The 22,871-nt window shown below is 37.0% G+C and overlaps 1 protein-coding gene across 1 annotated transcript in view; it reads right to left on the reverse strand.

The window, feature by feature from the left end:
• Nucleotides 1-335: 335 nt before the first annotated feature.
• The window catches only part of caln1 (calneuron 1), an 85,007-nt gene continuing 62,471 nt past the window's right edge, over nucleotides 336-22,871 (reverse strand). The window contains exons 5-6 of the mRNA XM_079823419.1: nucleotides 9,510-9,666; nucleotides 336-1,470 (exon numbers count right to left, since the gene is read on the reverse strand). Coding sequence (XP_079679545.1) covers nucleotides 1,343-1,470; nucleotides 9,510-9,666 — 285 coding nt within the window. The 3' untranslated portion in view covers nucleotides 336-1,342. The remainder of the gene's footprint in view (nucleotides 1,471-9,509; nucleotides 9,667-22,871) is intronic.

The raw sequence follows: 22,871 nt of genomic DNA on the forward strand, positions 1-22,871 counted from the left end.
CATGTGACCTACCAGCGTCAGTTGCTTCACCTCCATTCATAAATCGTCTCCCGTGGCCTCATGGGATAGTAAAGTGTCCATCGTATGCACACTTCAGAATCTCGCCGGAAGTAGTAGGTCATCCGGGGACTTTTCGCCTACTGTTTTTCGAATACTATGAATTCGGACATACTACTCTGTTGGCGTACTGTTTTTCGCATACAATATAATAGAGAAGTATTCGATTTCGGACGCAGCTATTGACTCTTAAGCATTTGCCTATTTAAATCCAAACAGCGACTTTTTTTGGCCGGGCAGTGTATATTCTTTAAACTATATAAATCTTAATATTTTTTGCAGTTTCGCAAATAACGTTTCTCCATATTGTATGCCATTTTGCTAATAATGTTTAGATTTTTTTTAGAAAACAAAGTAAAATACTCTTGCATTTGGTAGACTCTTTTATCCAAAGCAACCCACAATGCACAATTATGTGCATTCCCAAGGGATCAAACCTATTTCTAGTGTCATGCTCTACCAGTGTGTACAAAACAACTGTTGGAACAAACATGGAAATGGTGGGGAATGTGTAGAACTTCTGAATGACGGAAATTCTGTGGAAATCTGTGCAACTTTCTGTGGCGCTTCAATATGTTGCGTTGGCGTGCTCATTACAAACCACTTCAGAAAAAGCATTAGACATGGTAAGATCGCACAATCAAATAGCAGAACATATTCGAAATGATCAAAACTATGAGTCAGGCTCATGGATTTTTTGGAGCTGACGACTATGAATTTAATTATGGACTACAACGAGCGCTCCTTCCTCAGCCTCCCACCATCCCCTAAGCCAGAAAAGAACTCTGGCAAGAGCAGACATAAATAGTCTCCGGAGTGGATGCTGTAACTCTCCCTCCACAAAGGTGTAATGAGTTGCCAATTACTTTTGCCTTCCTACATCGACAGCAGGCCCGAAACCCAGCAGAAGCTCATCAGCGAATCCCGGCTGAAATATCTGGAGCCACGGAGGAGTCAGCGATGCAGGAGAGGTGCTTATGAACTCCTGCGTGTTATTGCATTAGGGAACAGAGGTGGCACGAAAAGCAGAAAGTCAGCCCTTTAAAGTCCCTGCCTGAGAGATGAGGCCCCGTGTAACATGCTGGGCTTGGCTCGCCGTGCACTTCCTGTGTCACTTGGTCCGCGTGGAAAAGTAACAGGAGAATACAAATAAAAAAAGAATAAAAAGCTCCTCCTTTCAGTAGTGAGGTGTTTGGTTTTGTTTCTCGAGTGTCTATTTGTTAGTTTCAACGACTTCATCGACAGACATGCACATGCAGGCTCGGCCCCGCTCACAGTGGTGTCGCTACTCCATGCCGTTGCGCAGCATCTGATTGGCCGCGATGAGCATGACGCTGATGATGAAGGCCATGGCGAAAGCGCATATCAGGCTCTTGCGCACGCACGTCTGTCGATTCTTCTTTTTGGGGTGAACTGCAAGGACACAAAAACAAACGATTTAGTCTTGGGATCCTCAGGAAAACAACAGAAACAGCTAGCGATTAGCATATCTGCTAATCTGAATGCATTTTCTACTTGTGTCTGAATGCGTAGGTGTCGATTTGCATTCGAGCCGACCGCCTTTCATCTGCCAATCTGACCCGTCTAAATAAAGCAGCGTTTCCTGAGCAGCTGCGAGCTGGAGACGTTTCGCTGGGGCTTGAGCTTCACCTGAGCACATGTGGCTGCTCGGCTCGCAAGCGTGGGGTGACAGTGGGGTTTGGGCTGAGAATAGAGCCAGTTATTAGGTGCTTCTGGAACACACAGCGAGACAGATTGTGTGCCAGCCTCACCCCGTGATATCATTTTCCGCTCCAGTCCTCCTTCCGGCACAGAGCGCTAGTCAGCAAGTCCTGCCCCCTGCAGCCAATCCCTGGCCTGGTTACGGCAGAGCTGAGGCACGATAATGAGCAAACGTAGGTGCTCTTCTGCCTGAGTGTGTTTTGCTAAAGAGAACTTTCCATTTAGCCCCACTCTTGCCTTTCTAAATGGCAGCAGATAAAAGTCAAGATAAAATGTCTCGCAGCGTATTCAGCATGTTTTGAACTTCAAAAAATCTCGACAGCACTGCAACCCCCTTGTGAAAAAAGTGCGCTCAATTGTGTTGAATGTTACCCTTGTTGTAAGCCTAAACTTCACATTAACTGTAAACCTATACCTCAAATTTGATTGGTTGATTAGAATGTTGTTCTAGGATCAACAAGTATGTAGATACAGGAACATGTTCTACTTGGTAAAACCACGTTCACCTCACGGTTAATATATTTTAAATTGCACTTCCTTATTACAAATCTAATTACAAATAGGCCTACACTGCCTGGCCAAAAAAATTTAATTGGATTTAAATTGGCAAGTGCTTAAGAGTCTATGATTGGATAATTATTGCAATGATTATTATCTTTCTAGCATGTTATATGTTTGGTACAGTTCTGCCAACCCTAATTGATGGAGTGTGTAGCTTTTCATTTCTTAAACAACCATGTAGGAAGACACACCGTGGCCATATTCCAGGATGACAATGTCAAGATTCATCAGGCTCAAATTTGGAAAGAATAGTTGGGAACAGCATTAAAAACCATGAATAATTCAATTCATTGAAAGTCTTTGGGATGTGCTGGAGGAGACTTTACAGAGTGCTGGACTCTTGCATTGTCAATACAAGATCTTGACCAAAAATGAATGCACCTCTTGATAGTAATAAATGTTGTGATGTTATTTCCATCAAGAGGTGCATCAATTTTTGGTCAAGATCTTGTATTGACAATGCAAGAGTCGAGCCCTCCATAAAGTCTCCTCCAGCACATCCCAAAGACTTTCGTGAATTTAGGTCTGGAATCAGAGGTGCCAATTCATGTGTGAAAATTCACAATTTGAGCCTGATGCATCTTGACATTAGCTGGGTTTCCATCCAAACGTGAAGCAAAGCTTTTCAAAGTTGCAAAAAAACCCACAAATGCTACTTTACGCACCTCAAGCAAGCATAAAACTTTTTTGCAAATTATGGGATTTTTCCCCCGAAAATTTGGCATTTCCATCACTCGTTTCTGATGCGATACTTCAAAATGCACATAAAAACATAGTGATGGAAACAGCTACTGTCATCCAGGAATATGGCCATGATGTGTCTTCCTACATGGTTGTTTAAGAAATGAAAAGCTACACGAGTCAATTAGGGTTAGAAGAACTGTTGCCAAACATGTAACATGCGAGAAACATAATAATCAGCGCAATAATGATCCAATCATTGACTCTTAAGCATTTGCCTGTTTAAATCCAAACTTTTGGAAGCAACTTTTTTGGCCAGGCATTGTATATTTAAACAAATTACAAACATTTCAAAAGGGATTACATTAAAGTATATTTTAGTTTACCATGAATTCGTATCAGTACATTCAGAAGTAAACTTTATTTGCAATTAATAAAAACAATAGAAGTAATTATGAAATTACTAAGATGTACTTAAGTCCTACTTAAGTGGGTCAAAAAAGCACTCTAAAGCTCAGCCATAACTGCATTTAAAGGGGTCATTGGATGCCCATTTTCCACAAGTTGGTATGATTCTGTAAGTGTAAAGTCTGTAACATACCTTGGTTAAAATTCCTGTATGTTTATGTAAAACAACAGCCCTTTTACCTCCTCAAAAACAGCTCTGTTCACAGTGACCCGTTTAGGTGCATGTCTCTTTAAATGATAATGAGCCACTGCTCACCTCACCCCTCTCTTCCGTGGGGCATGTAGACACGTGAAGTGCTGCCTTGGCGGACAGTGTACAACTGGCTGAGTCAAGTGAAGTCAAGTCAACTTTATTTATATAGCGCTTTTAACAATGTAGATTGTTTCAAAGCAGCTTTACAGAGTAAAACAGGAAAATAATGGAGCATAATTTTATTCAGCTGTATAGCCATTCTGGAAAAAACGCTGATGTCATCAGTTCATTTCAATTATCATACAGTGACAGTGTGGGCTTTAGATCAATAATTCGATCAGTAATTTAGTTTAAATGGTTAATTTAGTTTATTAATTAGATTTATTTCGATGTTTAGTTGAAAAATGTAGTGTCCCCAACTGAGCACGCCAAGCCAGAGGCAACAGTGGCAAGGAAACATAGGGTGGAAATATGCTAATATGGGACAGTCCGTCAGCGGTCGTGGGCGGGTCATGAGCAATATTGCTCAGAAAATTAAAACGGCTTGTTTATTGAGAGTGTTTACTGTTTAAGCTTTTTGAGGGTTAAGAAAAGGAGTGAATGGATTTTTATCATTGTAGGGTGGTTGTGTCCACACACTGCAAAGACACTTATATGCAAACACCATATAAAAGTGAATTTTGCATCCGATGACCCCTTTAATATACATTTGATCTATAATACATTTTCATTTATTTGCAATTACCATTCATACTTGGTATATTCTTTTAAAGTATATTATTTCCGTAACTCTTTTTAAAAGTAACAGTTCCTGTTCGTCAGTTGTTTAGCTAGTTCTAATACATATCATATATATTTTTTGTGTTAAAGAAAGACACTTGTGTCTCTGGATACATTAACATAGTCTCAGCGTGTGGTCTGTTGACAACACCTAAGCTCGGCTCAGGTGCCTCCATGAATGATTCATAAAGACTCAGAGGGCACAACAGAAGGTGTGCATGAATGTTGCTTTAGCGCTGTGGACATCTGTTACTGCTGGTAGGACAGAGACTTGCGGCATTGGCATAAGGGATGTGCTTGACCCCCCCTGCAATGGTAACACTGTGCTAGCGTGGTGGTCCATACGCCAAGTTACTTTTAAATGTAATGTATTACAATATTGTGTTACTCTCCCTAAAAAGGTAACTGATTGTGTTACTTATTAACTTTTTAATGGAAATGTGCTGTGCTAATACAAAAGTTCTAAATGTAAAGACCCTTTCACTCCAAAAGTGAAATGACACAGGAGAAGAAAGTATTTTATTCAGCAATAAAAACAAAAAAAATATACTTAAAGGGATAGTTCACCCAAAAATGGAAATTCTGTCATCATTTACTCACCCTCAAGTTGTTCCAAACCTGTATGAGTTTCTTTGTTCCGCTGAACACAAAAGAAGATAATTTGAGGAGAATGGGTAACCAAACAGTTGCCGGTCCCCATTGACGTCCATAGTATGGGGACAGAAATGCTATGGAAGTCAATGGAGCCCATCCACATTCTTCAAAATATCTTATTTTGTGGTGAACTATCCCTTTAAATCGCACAATGCAATGTGCTCAACTTGACCTTCCATTTATAGAGATAACTATCCCACTTTCTGAATGAAACACAATGTGGCATTCAATTCTTTCTAATGTTAACTGTTGCAAAATTTATACTCATTTGTACTATTTAAAATAATTAAAAACTGATACTACAAAGATATATAAAGATGAATTATATGGCAGAAACAGTAAGAGAAGGATGTTAATTCTATTCAGAATTCAGCCATCAGCTTGACATACACACATACAAGATACCAAAACAAACCTCAAAAACACAAAGCTTAATACAATTCCAAAAAGTCCAAATAGCTGATACCTACTTCTAAGAAAAGTGATTTTGCATTTTATACTGACACCTACTGGTGTGGATGCATGAAGTTATGTTTGTTAACTTTTAAAACTTATACTGCGTCTAAATTCCGTCCTAAAAAGTATTCAAAATTTGAATTAGTGCGTCCCAAATCGTAGAACTACAAACATGAATAAAAAGTGTCAAAAAAACTACAAACATGGCGGACGTGCGAGTCCGACAGTTAAGTAGAGAGGGTTTGAGTGATTAATAATCAGTATTTAACTTGACAAAAAGATAATTATTCAATGTTATCCACATTATATTTCATCTGCAACAGCATTGAGAACTTTTGTAATATATTAGGCCATTAACTTTTAAACGGATCATCATATTCAAATTGCAAACACATGGAGAGTCTCAGCATGAAATACAATCAACATGCTACTACAATGTCTCCGATACGGTAAGAAATTAAAGTAAATTGAATGTGGAGGGTTTTAACTGTGACAAGATGATTGACAGGGCTGTTTATGGTGGCAGGATGCATGTAACTAAGCAACATATCATGGCCAATATTAAAATTTTTGTTCCCAAAACTTATTAATTCCTCATTTTGGGTAAATCATGACACTGACTGTTGTACTAACATGATCCCTTAATTGTTACTATGATTTAATTAAATTAAAAAGAGGGAATTATTTAGTACAATGTTGCACAATTGACCTAAAACGAGGGAGCAAATTAACAAGTTGTTGCCACAATTTAACAAAAAGATGAGTGAATTCCCACAAATTAACAAGTTGTGTGAATGAATTCTTAATTCGTGGCCACAATATCTTTTGTTATCACATCAGGGCTCCATACAAGATAGAGCTGGTCATGATCTTAACATGGTGGCCACCATGTTGAAAGTACTCACTTCATTCACTAGGTTTCAAATCTTTTTAAGTAGGACAAAAATCATTTTAATTAGTCTGAGGCGCTCAAAGTGTTAAATAGGCTTAATATAGTATGTTTGCGTCATAATTCCAAAACTAATTTTCACAAGTTTCATAAGATGATTATAGTTTGTTTCGGGAGATCTCATAATGTAGTGTAGCATATGCGACAGTGAGCTCTTGTGACCCTGTAGATGCAGTGACGACACCCACTCATGAATCTGGAAATGAGCTGCCTACTCAAAAACCAAACTAGCATTTTCAGTTCACTCCTCTGATTTTAATAACCAACAAATACGCTTCTAAAAATTGCACCTCATGTCAATTGGCTGTGCATATCACATACTGGAAAAGAGCGTTAACCCTGTGTATTACCATGAGGAACATTGTGTTATTCATCAGGTGCAGAATTATTATGCATGAAACAACAACATTAACATCAGCCCATATTAGTTTAATGGAACAAACAGACTGAAGCAAATTGGTTGTGTATTATGGGCTTTTCTATTTATTGTACTTCCTTTTATGTCTTTTTTTTCCTTCTCTACATACACTAGTTATTTTGCGCAAACATCTGTCGTTTACTCAATTATTAAAAATATTGACTAAAATCATGAATATTGCGGAAAACCCTATTTAATACTCAAATTTATTTGAAATTATCTTTATATTAGTGGTTCAATGGATCACAAAACCAACAGTTCGTATCATATTACAGTTTTTGATGAGATCATTTTTTGGATCAGCAATTTTTGCTTACCATTTATTACTTAAAACACTTAAGCACATTAGCAAAATCTCCTTTTAACTAACGTTCAAACATTATTAAAGTCAGTAAAAAAATAAGAGCAAATACACTAATTACAAGCATAGATAAATACAATAACTACAATATAACAAAGTTACAAATAAAGTAAGGTTTAACTGTAGTATATTCTAGTACAGACGTGTAATAATTAGGCCTAAATGTAAAATAACACCATAGTGTTCACAGTATAAATTATTTATAGATTAATCTTTGTTTAAGCTGTTTTTTGTTGTTTGATTAACATTAAAGGGATAGTTCACCCAAAAATGAAAATTACCCCATGAAAAACAAAACACCAGGTCACAAAATTGAAGTCTAAAACGAGAATTTTTAGAGAGAAATGTCAGATGATTTGGATATAAGAGAAGAGGAGCTTGAGTTTGTTGCCCAGCCCTATTTGTATTTGCTACTCCTACATCCTACATCGCATCAGGGGTTCCTCTTTTGGCGTAAGTCGACTTGTGTACTCCGTCTGCCGGAAGCTAGTTATTTTAGTTTATAAAGTTTTAAATATGGATATTTTTCTTACAAAAACCCATCGCTTTGCTTCAGAAGGCCTTTATTAACCCCCTGGATTCGTGTGGATTACTTTAATGATAGATAGATGCACTTTTTTGGACCTCAAAATCAGAGGCTATACTGTCACTTTAAGACCAAATGCATGGATCCAATATACTGATACATCCAATTTCTTCCTCACCTCTCTGTGTGTGCGGCTGTGTGCACAGATAAAAGAGTGTGAGTACCAAATTGTGTGAAACTTAATCCGTGAAGCACATGGGACCTGGTCCATACAGATCACGGATCAATTACGATCCGTTTAAGGTTTGAATATTTTAGAATTGATGTAGTGTGACAGTCAAGGAGATTATTTAGGCCTAATTAATATTAATGAGGTCAGCTTTCCGTACAGTGACATCATCACAACATGGCCCACTCTAAGGCTGCATGTCCACCAAAGCATTTTTAGCCAGCTGAAAAGTAAGTGTTACTAGTATCTAATTTCACAGATAGTTTGTTACTGTATTGAGTCTATATAAAAATGCCGATACAATGTAAAGTTTTTGCTCTGGCTATTGTTTTCAATTATTTTGTTCCGTTATTATGCTGCTTGTTTTCATCAGTTGGCATTGTACAAGCAAAATGTGGCGGTTGGTCTGTGTTGTATTTGTCCCGCCCCTCCTCCACTGTGATTGGATGGCTGGGTGAAAAGTGACAGTGATGAGCGCTGCGTTTTACTCAAAGTTGAACATTCTTCAACTTTTGGCAACCAGAAAAAAAACGCTGAATGCTCAGCGCTTGAGCGTGAAATACTCACTCCAGTATCTAAACTCACAGTTCTAAAAATGCGGTGCTCCCATTGAAAACAATTGAATACGCCAGCCAGCCGCGTGAAAAATAGCTTTGGTGGACACACCGCCTAAAGGTCAATTCACCCTTCGTCGAGAGTTTGATTGACAGGCGATCAGACCAATCACAACCCACCATCTGCCGAATCCGCCATTTTTGTCCGACAAAGCAGTCAAGAGAGTTCGTAGATTAACGTCGGAGGACATGAACTTGAAAAACCGTGTGTACTGACGTCTTTACGCAGTTAAAACAACATTTCTTCTGATGTTCATTCATGTTTATTTGATACGATAAATTAACTAGAAGGAAGAGATGATCGGTTCAACTGAGGCGCTACAGCGACCTGTCACCACACATTAAAGAGCCACAAAATGGTATTTATAGTTTACATTTCTTTAAAAAATGACAATTTTAGGATTGAGACTGTTTCATATTAAAAGTAACCTACTCTGTCCTGCGTTGTCAGTATTCTCTTAGCTCTGCAATGAGTTTTTCCACTGCGTGAGAACGTGTGTGTGGTGTGAGAGTGTGGCTTGTCGGGCATAGCAACAGTAACTAAAGGGGGCGGGTCTTTGCGAACGGTCAGTTCCCACTGCACTGACAGATGCCGACCAACGGCAACAAACATGCTCATCAGGTTATGTCAGATCAGTGTTACCTAGCATCTGTTGGTGTTGGTCGGCGCTTGTTTTCACCAACTGAACATGTTCAATCTGCATTTGTTGGGTCGTGGAACGTCTGAGACGTGACGTACTGTAATCTAGTAAATGTCCACGTTGGTCGGCGCCTGACGGTGCAGTGAGAATCGGACTTAAAACGCATTCACACGCGCAAGGCAGCCATGTTTACACTCACCTCCCTCAAACTCTGTTTGACAGTTCCCCGAGTTCTCGTTCAAGCTCTCTTCCTCATTGATGATGATGTTCTCGATGTCCTTCATCGTCAGGTGGTCCCGGAAGGCATGGAAAAGGATGTGTTTCAGCTCCTCCAGTGTTATCCGCTGCATGTCAAACTGCAAAGACAAATAACACAGGAGTAGTTACTCACCCAAACTCAAGCTCTTCAAAAACTCAGAGATCTTTGTGTTGTGTGTTTTGCTTTATTTTTGCTAAAGGGATAGTTCACCCCAAAATTTTAATTTGACTATTTTAATCATATAGCTATATATTTTAAAATATACTTTATTCAGCTTTCAAATGTGACATTAAAACAGCACAGGGAAGGAAAAAAATCAATACAGTCTTTGTAATTGAGGAGAAATTGATCAGTACAGGGACATAACACAATTAACTGCAATAAATTCAAAGGACATCTGAGGAAAACTGTCATGGGGACTGTAACTCAGGTTCAGTATTGAAAGTTGATTTTTATTACTCATATCCAGAGGCCGTTTATGAGCTCCATCCCTTTAATTAGCCGGGCAACATTAGCCCAGCAGATCGATTTTTCAGGAGGATGTAAATGAAACGGTGGCGCAGCAGCTTAATGCCTTATTTGCAAAGCTGTCAGGTTAGAGAACAAACAGTCATTAGGGACGCTGGGAGAACCGCTATACAGTCGGCTACATGTTAATACACCACTAAATCATTCAGCCTTCCCTAACAAAACAGTACAGTGATGGTAATACTAAGGTTATCTGGTTGACATACATATACGATGATATATTCACGATAACAATATGGTAAACGTCCAAAAAAACATCCTATTATGATATACATGGCACTACATGTTTAAATAGTTTAAATCTAACGGCACTTTTTATTAAAACATTCATAAGCACAGTGATACAATACAGAATGGAAACCTCCAACTTTGCGACAGGAAGCTCACAGTGCAGTTCTGTGGCTCTGGAGAAAGGCACTTGACAGGCCATTGCAGCTCATGAGGAGAGACAGCAGGATATTACAATAGCTGGCAAGCTAATAAATCTGACAAGCCATTAAGTATTACAGCCTCACTATGCTATGCTCACCTCCACAGTAACTTGTCATTTCCCTCCACTTCAGCAAGTCAGAAAGAATGAGAGCAAAATCTGCTTTGTAATACTGCATGCAAGCTGCAGAATAGGCCTATAAATCAGTTTATATTTGTGTTTGTAAACCTGAGAACGCACAGGCTGAAACTATTATATTCTAATATTATGCCTATGAATGTTGACCTAGTTGTCCAATATGTGTTCATCTTAGTGTATATTACATAATGTACCCACATTATTTTGCAATATGGAAATAAGCAATTTTTTTTAAGACTTCTTATTGATTAGCTACGGGTAAATAACTTGATGTATTTGTGCTGCAAACCAGTGTTCTTTATTTATTTATACAATCGCTAGGACACATTTCTCAGTACTTAGTTTCACTTTAACACAGTGAGCACATTGTGGACCATTTATCGTTGTTTTGGCTCAAAATGCATTCAATGACGAAATCTTTCAAATTACATGGAAACATTTGTCACTTAGACACAAACACCACCTAAACTCTATACCTACAGGCCAATTACTCAAATTTGTTCAACTTAAAGGGATAGTTCACCCAAAAATGAATATTACCCCATGATTTACTCACCCTCAAGCCATCCTAGGTATATATGACTATCTTCTCTAAATGTCTTGGCTCTTCCAAGCATTATAATGGCACTGAATGGCAGCCCAAAATTTGAAGCCTGAAAAATTGTATCCATCCATTATAAAAGATATCCACAAATGTACGTATTTAACACGTTATAAAGTAAAATATCTAGCTTACGCCAGACCGCCTTCCGTATTCAACTTAAGCGTAACTGGCGCGGCGATGATGTCGGATGTAGCGCAAGTTATGTATTATTAGTTTTGTATTATTCAATACAAAATTGAATAAGACAGCAATTTGCTACATTTCTACAGTAATACCATATTGAAATATATTCTAAATAAAAAAAAAAGTAATACTATCACAAGAATTAGATGTAGCTTTCACATTCATTACCATCTATACGAAAGGAGAAAACTTTGTACTGTAATGTAAACATCGACTATGTAACAAATACTGCAGTGAATTATACAGAAAACTTGTTTTATAAAGAAACTTTACAAACATTGTATAATGCTGCCTGTTGTTAGAGTTTTTTTAGGTCACTGTTTTATGAGTGACAGAGTGTGTTTGTTGGGTGAAAACCTTTGCCAGTGTTATGGAAGAATGACTTGATTTGAGAAATGTGTTAATAGTTTTAGTGCATTTTGAATGTGAAATTAACTACTGTGCCAAGCTGAAAGTTAGTTCGGAGAACTGTGACTTTGAAAAAGTGACCTAAGTATTGCAGAATTTATTATTGGCATTTGCAGTTTCTGAAGAAAACCTCAAATGGCCTGTGCAAATCTAAAACTGTGCAGGGTGAGTTATATGAAGACACTACATATATTAATTTTAATTTAAATAATAAGCATTCAAAGCTTGGATTCCTGATTTTAAAAAAAATGGGACTGAATGGGAAAGTCATTTAGGGACATTCATGCATACAGCCCTTTAGCATCTAGACTAGGGTGTTGCTGCTTGCCAAAGAGAAAGAGTGGGCACTAACTGCATTGATGTAACCCTCGGACAACCCACAGCCACAGAGACGGGGTCGCCGGAGGACACCAGATCCATCTGTTTTCATTGGAGGCCATGAGAGTGGGCAGCAGAGCAGCTCATTAAGAGCCCTTGTGCTAGATAACAAATCCCATTTTCTTTTCTTTCGAACACTCTTTCTTGGCTGCGAGTATTTATATATCAGTAATGGTGGCCAGAATGACCTTCAAGGTTATGACTGGCTGTGCTGAAGTCAGGAGTAATCTTTGTCGAGATGGCGTGTGTATGTGTGATGGCAATTTCCAGACAGGCTGATACCTGCTGACCTATAGGTCACCTGAGATCTTTGTTTTAAAGTAGGAAAAGTCACCTGTAGGTAAAGAATCATCCACAGCTTGGAAATATTAAGTACCGTAAGAATAAGAGTTTTACTAAAGGTGGATATAAAAGAAAGTATAATCTAGACAGACAGAACAAAAGACAAAATAAACTAGGTACACAAGCAGCTGTAAACTATCAAATGGCAAATGAGGGCGATGTGCCCTGTGGTGGGACAGGGTGTCTGCCTACATCAAGTTGTCCCTATATTCCAAGAGCAGGAGTATCGACAGCCTCTGTGTTCGCCCCACACATCAGGTCGCTTAACAGCAATTAGTAACACATTAATGGAATCTCCCCTGCTGCTGCTGGAAACTGACAGCTGTGGTCATTGATCCTGTGCTCCAGCTCCACTAGAACCCCACATACTGAAGCCTCTCCATAAAGATGGACAAAATGAAGCGAATGAGAGTGTGTGAACTGTAGTATGCCGAGAGATAAGAGAGATGTGGTGAAAGACAATCAAATTGTGTTCTAATGTTTGACTTGTTTGATGGTTTAATAAGGAGATGCTGACTTTGATAACATTAAAGTAAAACATTAAAGCCATGCTCTGCCACTGATTATCCAGCATGAAAATGAAGGGGAATTCATTTTCATCATTTTATTACTTATGCACATAATATGAATACGATTCATCACGATTCACCAGTGAGAGCACCCTTGATTACCACCAGAGGGCACTCCACCCCAGACTGTCACTCCATCAAGGACTACATTACCCATAATCCTTTGCTCGGACTCATCATTACTCATTGTTCACACCTGTTTCTCATTTACCTCATTTCCTCTGCCTATATAAACCATGTTCACCTTGTCATTCACTGCAAAGTTTTGTTTAGTGTAACACTGCAATTCTAAACGTTCGCCAAGGTTTCATGTCTCTTGGATTTCTTGCCTGTGTATGACCTTTTGCCTGTTTTTGACTACGATTGTGGATTACCCTTTCATAAAGCTGGCATTTGGATCCTCAGCCTTTGTGTCTCGGAGAAGTTCCATTACAGTATGTGTATGTATGCATGTGTGGTCTCAATTTCTGCTATATAAAGTCATGTGAAAAAGAAAGGACACCCTTTAGAATTTTATGGTTTTACGGTATCAGGCTATAAAAATAATCTGGTCGGTAGCAGGTCTTTAAATGAGGTAAATACAATTTCAGATTAACAACAACCAATTACACTGGGTCATCATTTATTTACCAAAAATAAAGTCAAAATGGAATGGAGATTTTGGTCCATATTGACATGACAGCATCACACAGTTGATGCCGATTTGCTGGCTGCACATCCATGATGCGAATCTCCCATTCCACCACATCCCATAGGATCTTCACTGGATTGAGATCTTGTGACTGAGGTCATTTGAGTAACTAATTTTCATGTTCAAGAAACCAGTCGGAGATGATTTGACAATACAACAGTACTCAGGTAGGTTGTGGCTTTTAAACAAGGGGCCAAAAGTGTGCCAAGAAAATCTCCCCCACACCATTATGGGGCGCCGTTTGTAAAGCGGCTCACGCTGAAAATAACAGCAACATTTTGACACATTTAGCTTCAAACAATGTTTAAAAAACTGGTATGAATTTTTGGAGGTCACTTTTTTAGCACATTTACAACAATATTTGTCAACATTTTAAATAGTTAAATCTAAATGTTAAATCTAAATGTTAATTGTTAAATCTAAATGTTAAATCTAAATCTAAATGTTAAATCTAAATCTAAATCTAAATCTAAATGTTAAATCTAAATCTAAATGCTAAATCTAAATGTTAAATCTAAATCTAAATGTTAAATCTAAATCTAAATGTTAAATCTAAATCTAAATGTTAAATCTAAATCTAAATGTTAAATCTAAATCTAAATGTTAAATCTAAATCTAAATGTTAAATCTAAATCTAAATGTTAAATCTAAATCTAAATGTTAAATCTAAATCTAAATGTTAAATCTAAATCTAAATGTTAAATCTAAATCTAAATCTAAAATCTAAATGTTAAATCTAAATTTTAAAACCGGTTATCTGCATTCTGAATTTGCATATTAGTTAAATTTAGATTTAGATTTTGTATTTAGATTTAACATTTAGATTTTACATTTAGATTTAGATGTAACATTTAGATTTAACGTTTAGATTTAACATTTAGATTTAGCATTTAGATTTAGATTCAACAGATTTAGCATTTAGATTTAACATTTAGATTTAACATTTAGATTTAACTATTTAAAATATCTCTAAGTTGATAAATATTGTTGTAAATGTGCTAAAAAAGTGACCCCCAAAAATTCATACCAGTTTAAACATTGTTTGAAGCTAAATGTGTCAATGTTGCTGTTATTTTCAGCGTGAGTCGCTTTACAAACGGCACCCCATACACCATTAGCTTGAACCATTGGTGCAGGATGGATCCATGCTTTCAAATTCTGACCCTACCATCTGAATGTCGCAGCAGAAATCGAGACCAGTCAATCTTCTATTGTCCAATTTGTGAGCTTGTGAATTGTAGCCTCAGTTTCCTGTTCTTAGCTCATCTGCTTCAAGGGTCAATGTGTTGTGTGTTCAGAGATGCCCTTCTGCAGATCTCGGTTGTGACGGTTATTTGAGTTACTGTTGCCTTTCCATCAGCTCGAACCAGTCTGGCCATTCTCCTCTGATCTCTGACATCGCCCACAGAACTGCTGCACACTGGATATTTTCTCTTTTTTGGACCATCCTTTGTAAACCCTAGAGATCGTTGTGCACGCAAATCCCAGCAGATTAGCAGTTTCTGAAATACTCAGACCAGCCAGTCTGGCACCAACAACCATGCCACATTCAAAGTAACTTAAATCACCTTTCTTTCCCGCTCTGATGCTTAGACTGAACTTCAGCAGATGGCTGAACTGAATAAACTAAATGCATTCAGTTGCTGCCATGTTATTGGCTGGTTAGATATTTGCTTTAACGAGCGGGTGAACTGGTTTACCTATAAATTGGCCAGTAAGTGTATATACATATACGCACACATATAGGCTATATATTAAACTAGTCTGTAAATTCTTCTGTAATACTCTATTGTATAGCCGTACCATAGCCATCTACATTTAGACTCACTGCTCAGCACTGTGACCTTGTCTGACTGCTCAGCCACTTCAGAGAATGTCAATAAAATATTATGACAATCGTGTTCTTAAGCCAGTGGGAATTTTTGATCATATAATGAAGAACGGTAGATTTATGTCCAGCCTACTACTTGGTTTCTATCCGCTTCACTGAGATGGTCAAAGTTTCAGCTCTGGCACCACATACACTTGTCCATGAAAATCACACAATGGCTGTCTTCTTCGAGACATGATGACAAAAATAAAGAAAATGATGCTTCATCATTCTTGGAATGGACAAGTGTGGGTACTCATTGCATCAGTGCACAGGACTACATGGTTATCTTCAGACTTTCTTTGCATATTCAATGTTTTTGTCCTTATTTGAAAGTCAATGGGATCCAAAACAACATTTGGATCCAATTGATTTTAACCCTCTGGTGCTCTTCGTTTAGGGGTTGCATTGGTTGTCTTCCCGGTCATAAGTGACCGGACACCTAAAAATTAAACTTCCTCCACCTCAGTAAAACCAATGCAGTTTATTTTTCTTCAATAATATTTTTTCTTTTTAATTTTGTATTTTGAGATGATTTTATGGTATTTTTTAATATTTATGCAATAATTATGATCTATTTTTGCCATTGAAAATTATTTTTTTTTTTAATTATTGCAGTATTTCAGGTTAAAAAAGAGACTAGACTTTCAAAATATATTTTTTTAAAGCAGATTAGCGCCCTCTTTTGGAATTATTTAAGAAATCATGCAACCGTGTAATCACTAGAGGTCTTTATGAAGAGGCTTGAGAATTCCCTAGTTCTCTTTTGAACACATTTAATGATTTTATTTTTTGATGGATTTGAATATATATTTTAAAAATCTCAAAGACTATTTATCATAAAGTTTTAGATTATTTTATGTTATTGTTAGAAATATAGATTTTTTCTAGAGCACAAGTGGGAGTATTTTTTTTACGACAAATTAGCATGCTCGAATCATGCCCTAATTTTTTGTGTGTTTACATACCTAATGCTAGAAAAGTCACCAAGTTTCATATCATTCTGATGAAGCTGTGATTTTTAGAAATTCAAAATGTGGTTCATAGGTTCCGTTTTTCATAGGTGTGTATGTGTGTATAAGTGTGCGTGTGTGTGTGAGTGGATGTGTCAATATCACAGTCCTGATGTTTTAGAGTGTCACCCCTTTACTGCTGTGTACTTCTTTTCAGCATTGTGGCCGATTTGTAGATTGTACACACAAATATTCAGAGAATTTTTGTGTTTTTGCCGATTTCCCATTAATTTCCTATGGTCGGTCATTTATGACCGAAGACAATGAACGCCCCCTTTTTTTTCACGACCAATTAGCATGCTAGAATCATGACCCCCATTTTATGGTGTGTTTACATCCCAGCAAACATTATGACGTTTAATGACCGTTGAAAAGACGTCCCTCCGACACGTCCCGTCATGGTTGAAAAATTGTTCCAAAATGAAAGTTGAACGGACGTCTTCGACGTCATCTGGCTGTGAATACCACGTCTTTTCTGCGCGTCCCTGGACGTCTAAATGCGTCGTCTTCTGGATGTTTAAATGTGTTGTTGCATAATTTAAGTGTGCATATATAAGCCTGCAATCAATTATGTCTTGGTTTACACATTTTCACAGGTTCTAAAAAGGTTCAAAACCGGTCCAGTCAGACCTGAACGTCCATGAAACGTTTTAATCACGTGTACATCACAAACAAGAACACATTTGTGGACATAAGCAAAAAGAAGCATGTTCTGATTTAGCGAAACATTTTATTGTTTTTGAACAGCCACAGATTTTCTTTCATTAATGTTTAACATCCATTAACCAAACTAAAATAACAATGACAAAATACTGAATTATCATTATATAAAGGGATAGTTCACCCAAAAATTTAAATTAATTTACTCACCCTCACATTTCAAACCTATGAATTCCACATTTCTATGTTCTGCTGAACACAAAGATGTTTAAAAAATTTTTTGTAACCAAGCAGGTCTCGCCTCCCATTAACTACCATTGTAGGGAAAAATTATTATGGTAGTTAATGGGAGGTGAGAACTGCTTGCTTACAAACATTCTTCTAGGGTCTTTTCTGACCCCAAGGGACGTTTGCTCAAATAAAAAAAAAATGTTCCCTTTGTGCAAATGGCATGAGACTTTGTACGGTTGTCAACACTCTAAATCATTGGATTGATATCTGTTTTTATGTTCGTGTGACAAAAAAAAGTCACACTCAGGCCGCTTAGAAAATGGACAAAATTCATCCTCAAAAACAACACAGAATACGCATACAGAAATGAAGTGGCACACTTCCAACAATGCATTAAACATCCACAAGGCAAAATGATCATGCTCAAACACACACATCCAGGAATATTTGTTAAATTTGTTATTGCTGTTCAGTTCATAGCATTTTGATGTTCATGTTGTGTATTTTTTACTCAATATGTAATATAACTTAATTTCTGTTAATTTTTGTTCTGTTACAGTTAGTAACTGAAGTGTACATTCAATTTGTAGAATTATAAGAAAATCAGATGTTTGAAATAAAATGATAAATTCTAAAGACTCTGGTTTGATTCTAATCATAATGTAACATTGAAAAAAAAAATTCAGTACAAAAAAAAATACTAAACTTTGACAAAATTAATTAATTTTAATTGTTATAATTGTGATTTCATAACATTTAGATATGAATCCAACTGAAAAATACTCTTTCAGTCAGTCAAATAGTGGAGCTTTGCAGCCATTTACTGGTAAAAGTTTTTTTTTGTATTATTATAAAACTGTATTTTCCAAAGGATGGGCAACAATCTTACACTAAACAATGTCAAATTATCCATGTTATCCCCACGAATGAAAGTTAGAAATTTGGGTCTTTTATAAAGTGAATTTTACATAAACTGATTTTGTGTTTTAATTTATTTATATAAATTTAACAATTATTATAAATTCTCCAAAAACTGCACAGATGTTGAGTAAAAACATTAATAAACAGAGTAAAATTACAATTTTGTTACAAAATTACATTTTGTTGCCTGGGGTCTGTGGAGACCCCAAAGACCCTGAGTGTAATTCCCAAATGAAGAGGGTTAAACAAGGGTTAAACATCTTTATGATCAGCAGAACATAGAAAGATATACAGGTTTGAAACACGAGGGTGAGTAAACACATTAAAGTAGTTATTTTGTTTGTAATTTTTTGTAACCATCACCAACAGCTCTTCCTGGAGAGTGATTCAGGTGTTCTGCCATTGCTGCATCAATCTCAGAGTCCACCTATTCACAGCATCTGAGGGAAGAAAATATATTTATTTTTAAAATAACAGGAAAATTTTTAGGTAAATGACATGCACTTATTTTCAAAATGTATTGAAAAAATGATCTCACAGCTCAATAAAAAAAAAAACATGGAACAAGATGAATGAATCATGAGTTAAACATTAGAAAAATGTAATCAACATGCATTACATTTTATTTTACTCTATATCTAAATGGTGTAGTGGGGGATGGAAGCATTACTTTCTGAAATAAACCCTCAAAAGGCTACATTAATAGGTTACAGTAATAACTTGTACTGTATAATTAAACGTGTTTAAGTTGAAAGTAACGTTTAGCCTATTAGCTAATTCTAGCCAAAACTCAAGTAATTCTCTGTTGACAACGTGGGCATCATTTCTTTCGGTTCCTTCATGTTAAACAAGTAAAACTCAAGTAAATTTATCAAATACTACAAAATGTACTTACCCAACAGTAGATTTTTCATAATATATCAAACTCTCTCCTCAAGTCCTCTTCTCCTCGAGGTTGTAATGTAGACAGGAACGGGAGAACGCTATCTCGCGAGATAATCTATAATATTGCGGGATTTTGAAATATCGCTAGATTTATTAATATCTTTTGTTACTACATCTTGGCAGCACAGTTCAAGTCAGACTTAATGGTTATAGGATATATTACTGTTTTACATATGTATATGCATACATTCCATAAAAATAATAACAACGAATACATAAAACGGGTTGAAATAATGACTAAAATGCAGTGGGTTCACATTCACAATCACTTAACCACACAGAGCACTTTGTGATTTTAAATATATATTTAGCCTATATTAAAAATAAATTAAATATAGGCTAAATCTTGTATTTCATAAAGGTTTTTTTTTTATGGGTCTTGACTGGACGTGTATGGGACGTCAGTGGACGTCTATTCACAACCTCTTAAAAACTACTTGGGGCACTTAAATTAATTATTGCAGTATTAACCATGCAAGGTGTAAGCAGCTTCTGCATATTTCACAATGATTTCATAGAGGGTCATGATGGACTGTAAATGCACGTGTAAAAGACGTCACCATAGTGACGTCCTCTCAGAACGGATTCACAACGGTATATATTGAACTACACGTAGCTAAAAGTCAAAGTAATTATTATACATGCAACCGGTGAGAACTGTAGACATGTACAAATGTATCTGAGTGCATTTTTAAGAAATGTTCTGTGTTACATACTTTTACCGATTTATGCCGTCCTACCGCGACTATTTTTGGCCAGGGACATGACGTTGCCGTCGGACCAATGTTTGCTGGGATACCTAATGCTAGAAAAGTCACCAAGTTTCATATAATTCCGATGAAGCAGTGATTTTAAACATTTCAAAACAGAAAATTTTCCGGTCAGAAATGACCGAAGAGCACCAGAGGGTTAATTGTATGGACAAAAATGACACATTTTCTTTTGTGTTCAGCAGTAGGAAGAAATTCATACCAGTTTGGAACAGTATGAGAGTGAATACTAGCTTAAAGTACTAAATTTACTCAAAGACTTCAAAATGGCCCTTTTGTTCAGTATAATGGCTCATTTCCACCAAGTGGTGCGGTACGGTTCAGTAGAGTACAGTACGATTCGGGACTGTAAACCTTGATCCGGCTTGCGTTTCCACCGCCAACAGTACCATGACAGGCATAGTGTATCGGTCAACAACATTCTCACACGAAGAAGAACGTGACATAGTAAACAACAATGGACGACATTCAGCAGATCTTGCTCTTACTTTTCGGCATGTGGCTGTTGTCACAAGAAGAAGAAGAAGAAGAAGAAGAAGAAGAAGAAGAAGAAGAAGAAGAAGAAGACACGCTTTGTTTGAGCCAAGGCTGTAGGCTGCAAGGAAAAACACATAGAAGCCGAAAAAGCACACGCAAGTGATTCTCTGTCAACCAATCAACGTTCTGCAATGAGTCTAGCTCCACCCTTTAGTACCGAACTACTGTGGTACCCTAACGGAAGAGTGCCAAAAAAGTGGTACGGTTCGAAATTAGGGTACCATTCACAAATTCTGACAATGGAAATGGCACAAATTGCATATCGTACTGAACCATAAGACGTTGTATATGCATAATGCAAGTATATAATATCAGAGGGGTACTTCAATCTGATATAAGCCTTGAAAGTAGCCATAGATACAAAAGAGTTACAATCTGCCATGCGTTGGGTAAAAGAGATCAGATAGTCCTTGTTGTTGAAACAACTGCTTAACAAACATTACTGATCTATCAGCAGCCTGACCATGAAAGAGGAGCGATCCGCTTTGGTTATTTAGATTTCTATTAAGCACATCTTATTGATACATCAAAGGCAACAGCCTTCATATGCTCTAAAAGACACAGCATGTGCGAATAAACCTGATGCGCCAACACTTTAAGCCTGTTGTCGACTGGTGGATGGGTAAAATGATGTGATCGCATTCGATGTGTACACTGTTCAGCCTATGACAGCCATTAGTTAAGACCGTACTCAGAATCCCTACGGTTCTGCTGTTGCACACAGTGCAGAATTGACTGGACAGATGGTTTGTGTCGATGGTGGAAAAGTTGACAAAGACGTCACATTTAAAGTCTCCAGATGTATTAATCAAGGTTTTAAGCATATCCTCTAGCTTTCTTCTTGGCCATCGGACCGTTTCCCTGTCAGATATCCAGTCTTCTGACCAGAATGCATATGATTGTGACCTTTGTGTGGTATTATTGTCTAAAATGAGGTTTCTATAGCATTCATATTGTTGCCTCCCACAAAGTACCATACAATGGAGTAATTGAATCATCATCTTTCTCATTCAGTTTCATTATGTCTGCTGTCAGTGGGACCATAATGAAGAAGAAAAGCTTTATGTCACAAAAGCAACACAAAAGCCACTTATAAAGCATATTAAGGCTCTAAACTGCTTTTTCTTTGTGCTGTGCAACTATTCAGATGGTTATGAGCCGTACAAGGGCTCTTTAATCTCTTTAATATCTCAATTGCTTCTACTATAGCAATAAGATAAAGAGCAAATTGAGGAACTTAAAGGGACACAGAAGAAGATATTTTGAAGAACGTGAATAACCAAACAGATGACTTCCATAGTATTTTGGCTACCGTCAAATGTTTGGTTACCCACATTCTTCAAAATATATTCTTCTGTGTTCAGCAGAAGAAAGACATTCATACAGGTTTGGAACAACTTGAAGGTGAGTAAATAATGGCAGAATTTTAATTGTTGGGTGAACTATCCCTTTAAGTCTCCTGCTCATATTTGTCTCCTATAGAGTTTCATAAAAGACCTCAACAATGTCTCAAACTGCGCTCAGATTTACCAATACCAACTGCAATCAAAAATAAGGATCATCATATAATGTCAAATTGTATGTCAAAGTGTATGTCCATAAAAGTGTCAAAGACACAAACAAACACTGTAAGCATATGAAAACAGTATGTAACTGTCGCTTCTCTTGCTTTCCAACTGAATCTTTCGGTGGAGAATTACAAACGGATCCAGGTCTCAGCACATCTCTCTAGCAGCAGAGAAGCATTTGTCAGAGTGGCAGAATCATCCCATTTCCATATCTGAAATTAAAATGGACTCTGCAGAAACACCAGTGTTCCTTTGACACACTGCTTTAATATGCACACACTGCTACATGCTGCCCATAAAATACATTTTACTAGTGCAATACACACATTTATATACAGTGAGGAAAATAAGTATTTGAACACCCTGCTATTTTGCAAGTTCTCCCACTTGGAAATCATGGAGGGGTCAGAAATTGTCATCGTAGGTGCATGTCCCCAGTGAGAGACATAATCTAAAAAAAAACGATTCAGAAATCACAATATATTTATTTTTATGATACAGCTGCAAATAAGTATT

Source organism: Gobio gobio, assembly GCF_949357685.1.
Source record: "Gobio gobio genome assembly, chromosome: 8".
Lineage (NCBI taxonomy): Eukaryota > Metazoa > Chordata > Actinopteri > Cypriniformes > Gobionidae > Gobio > Gobio gobio.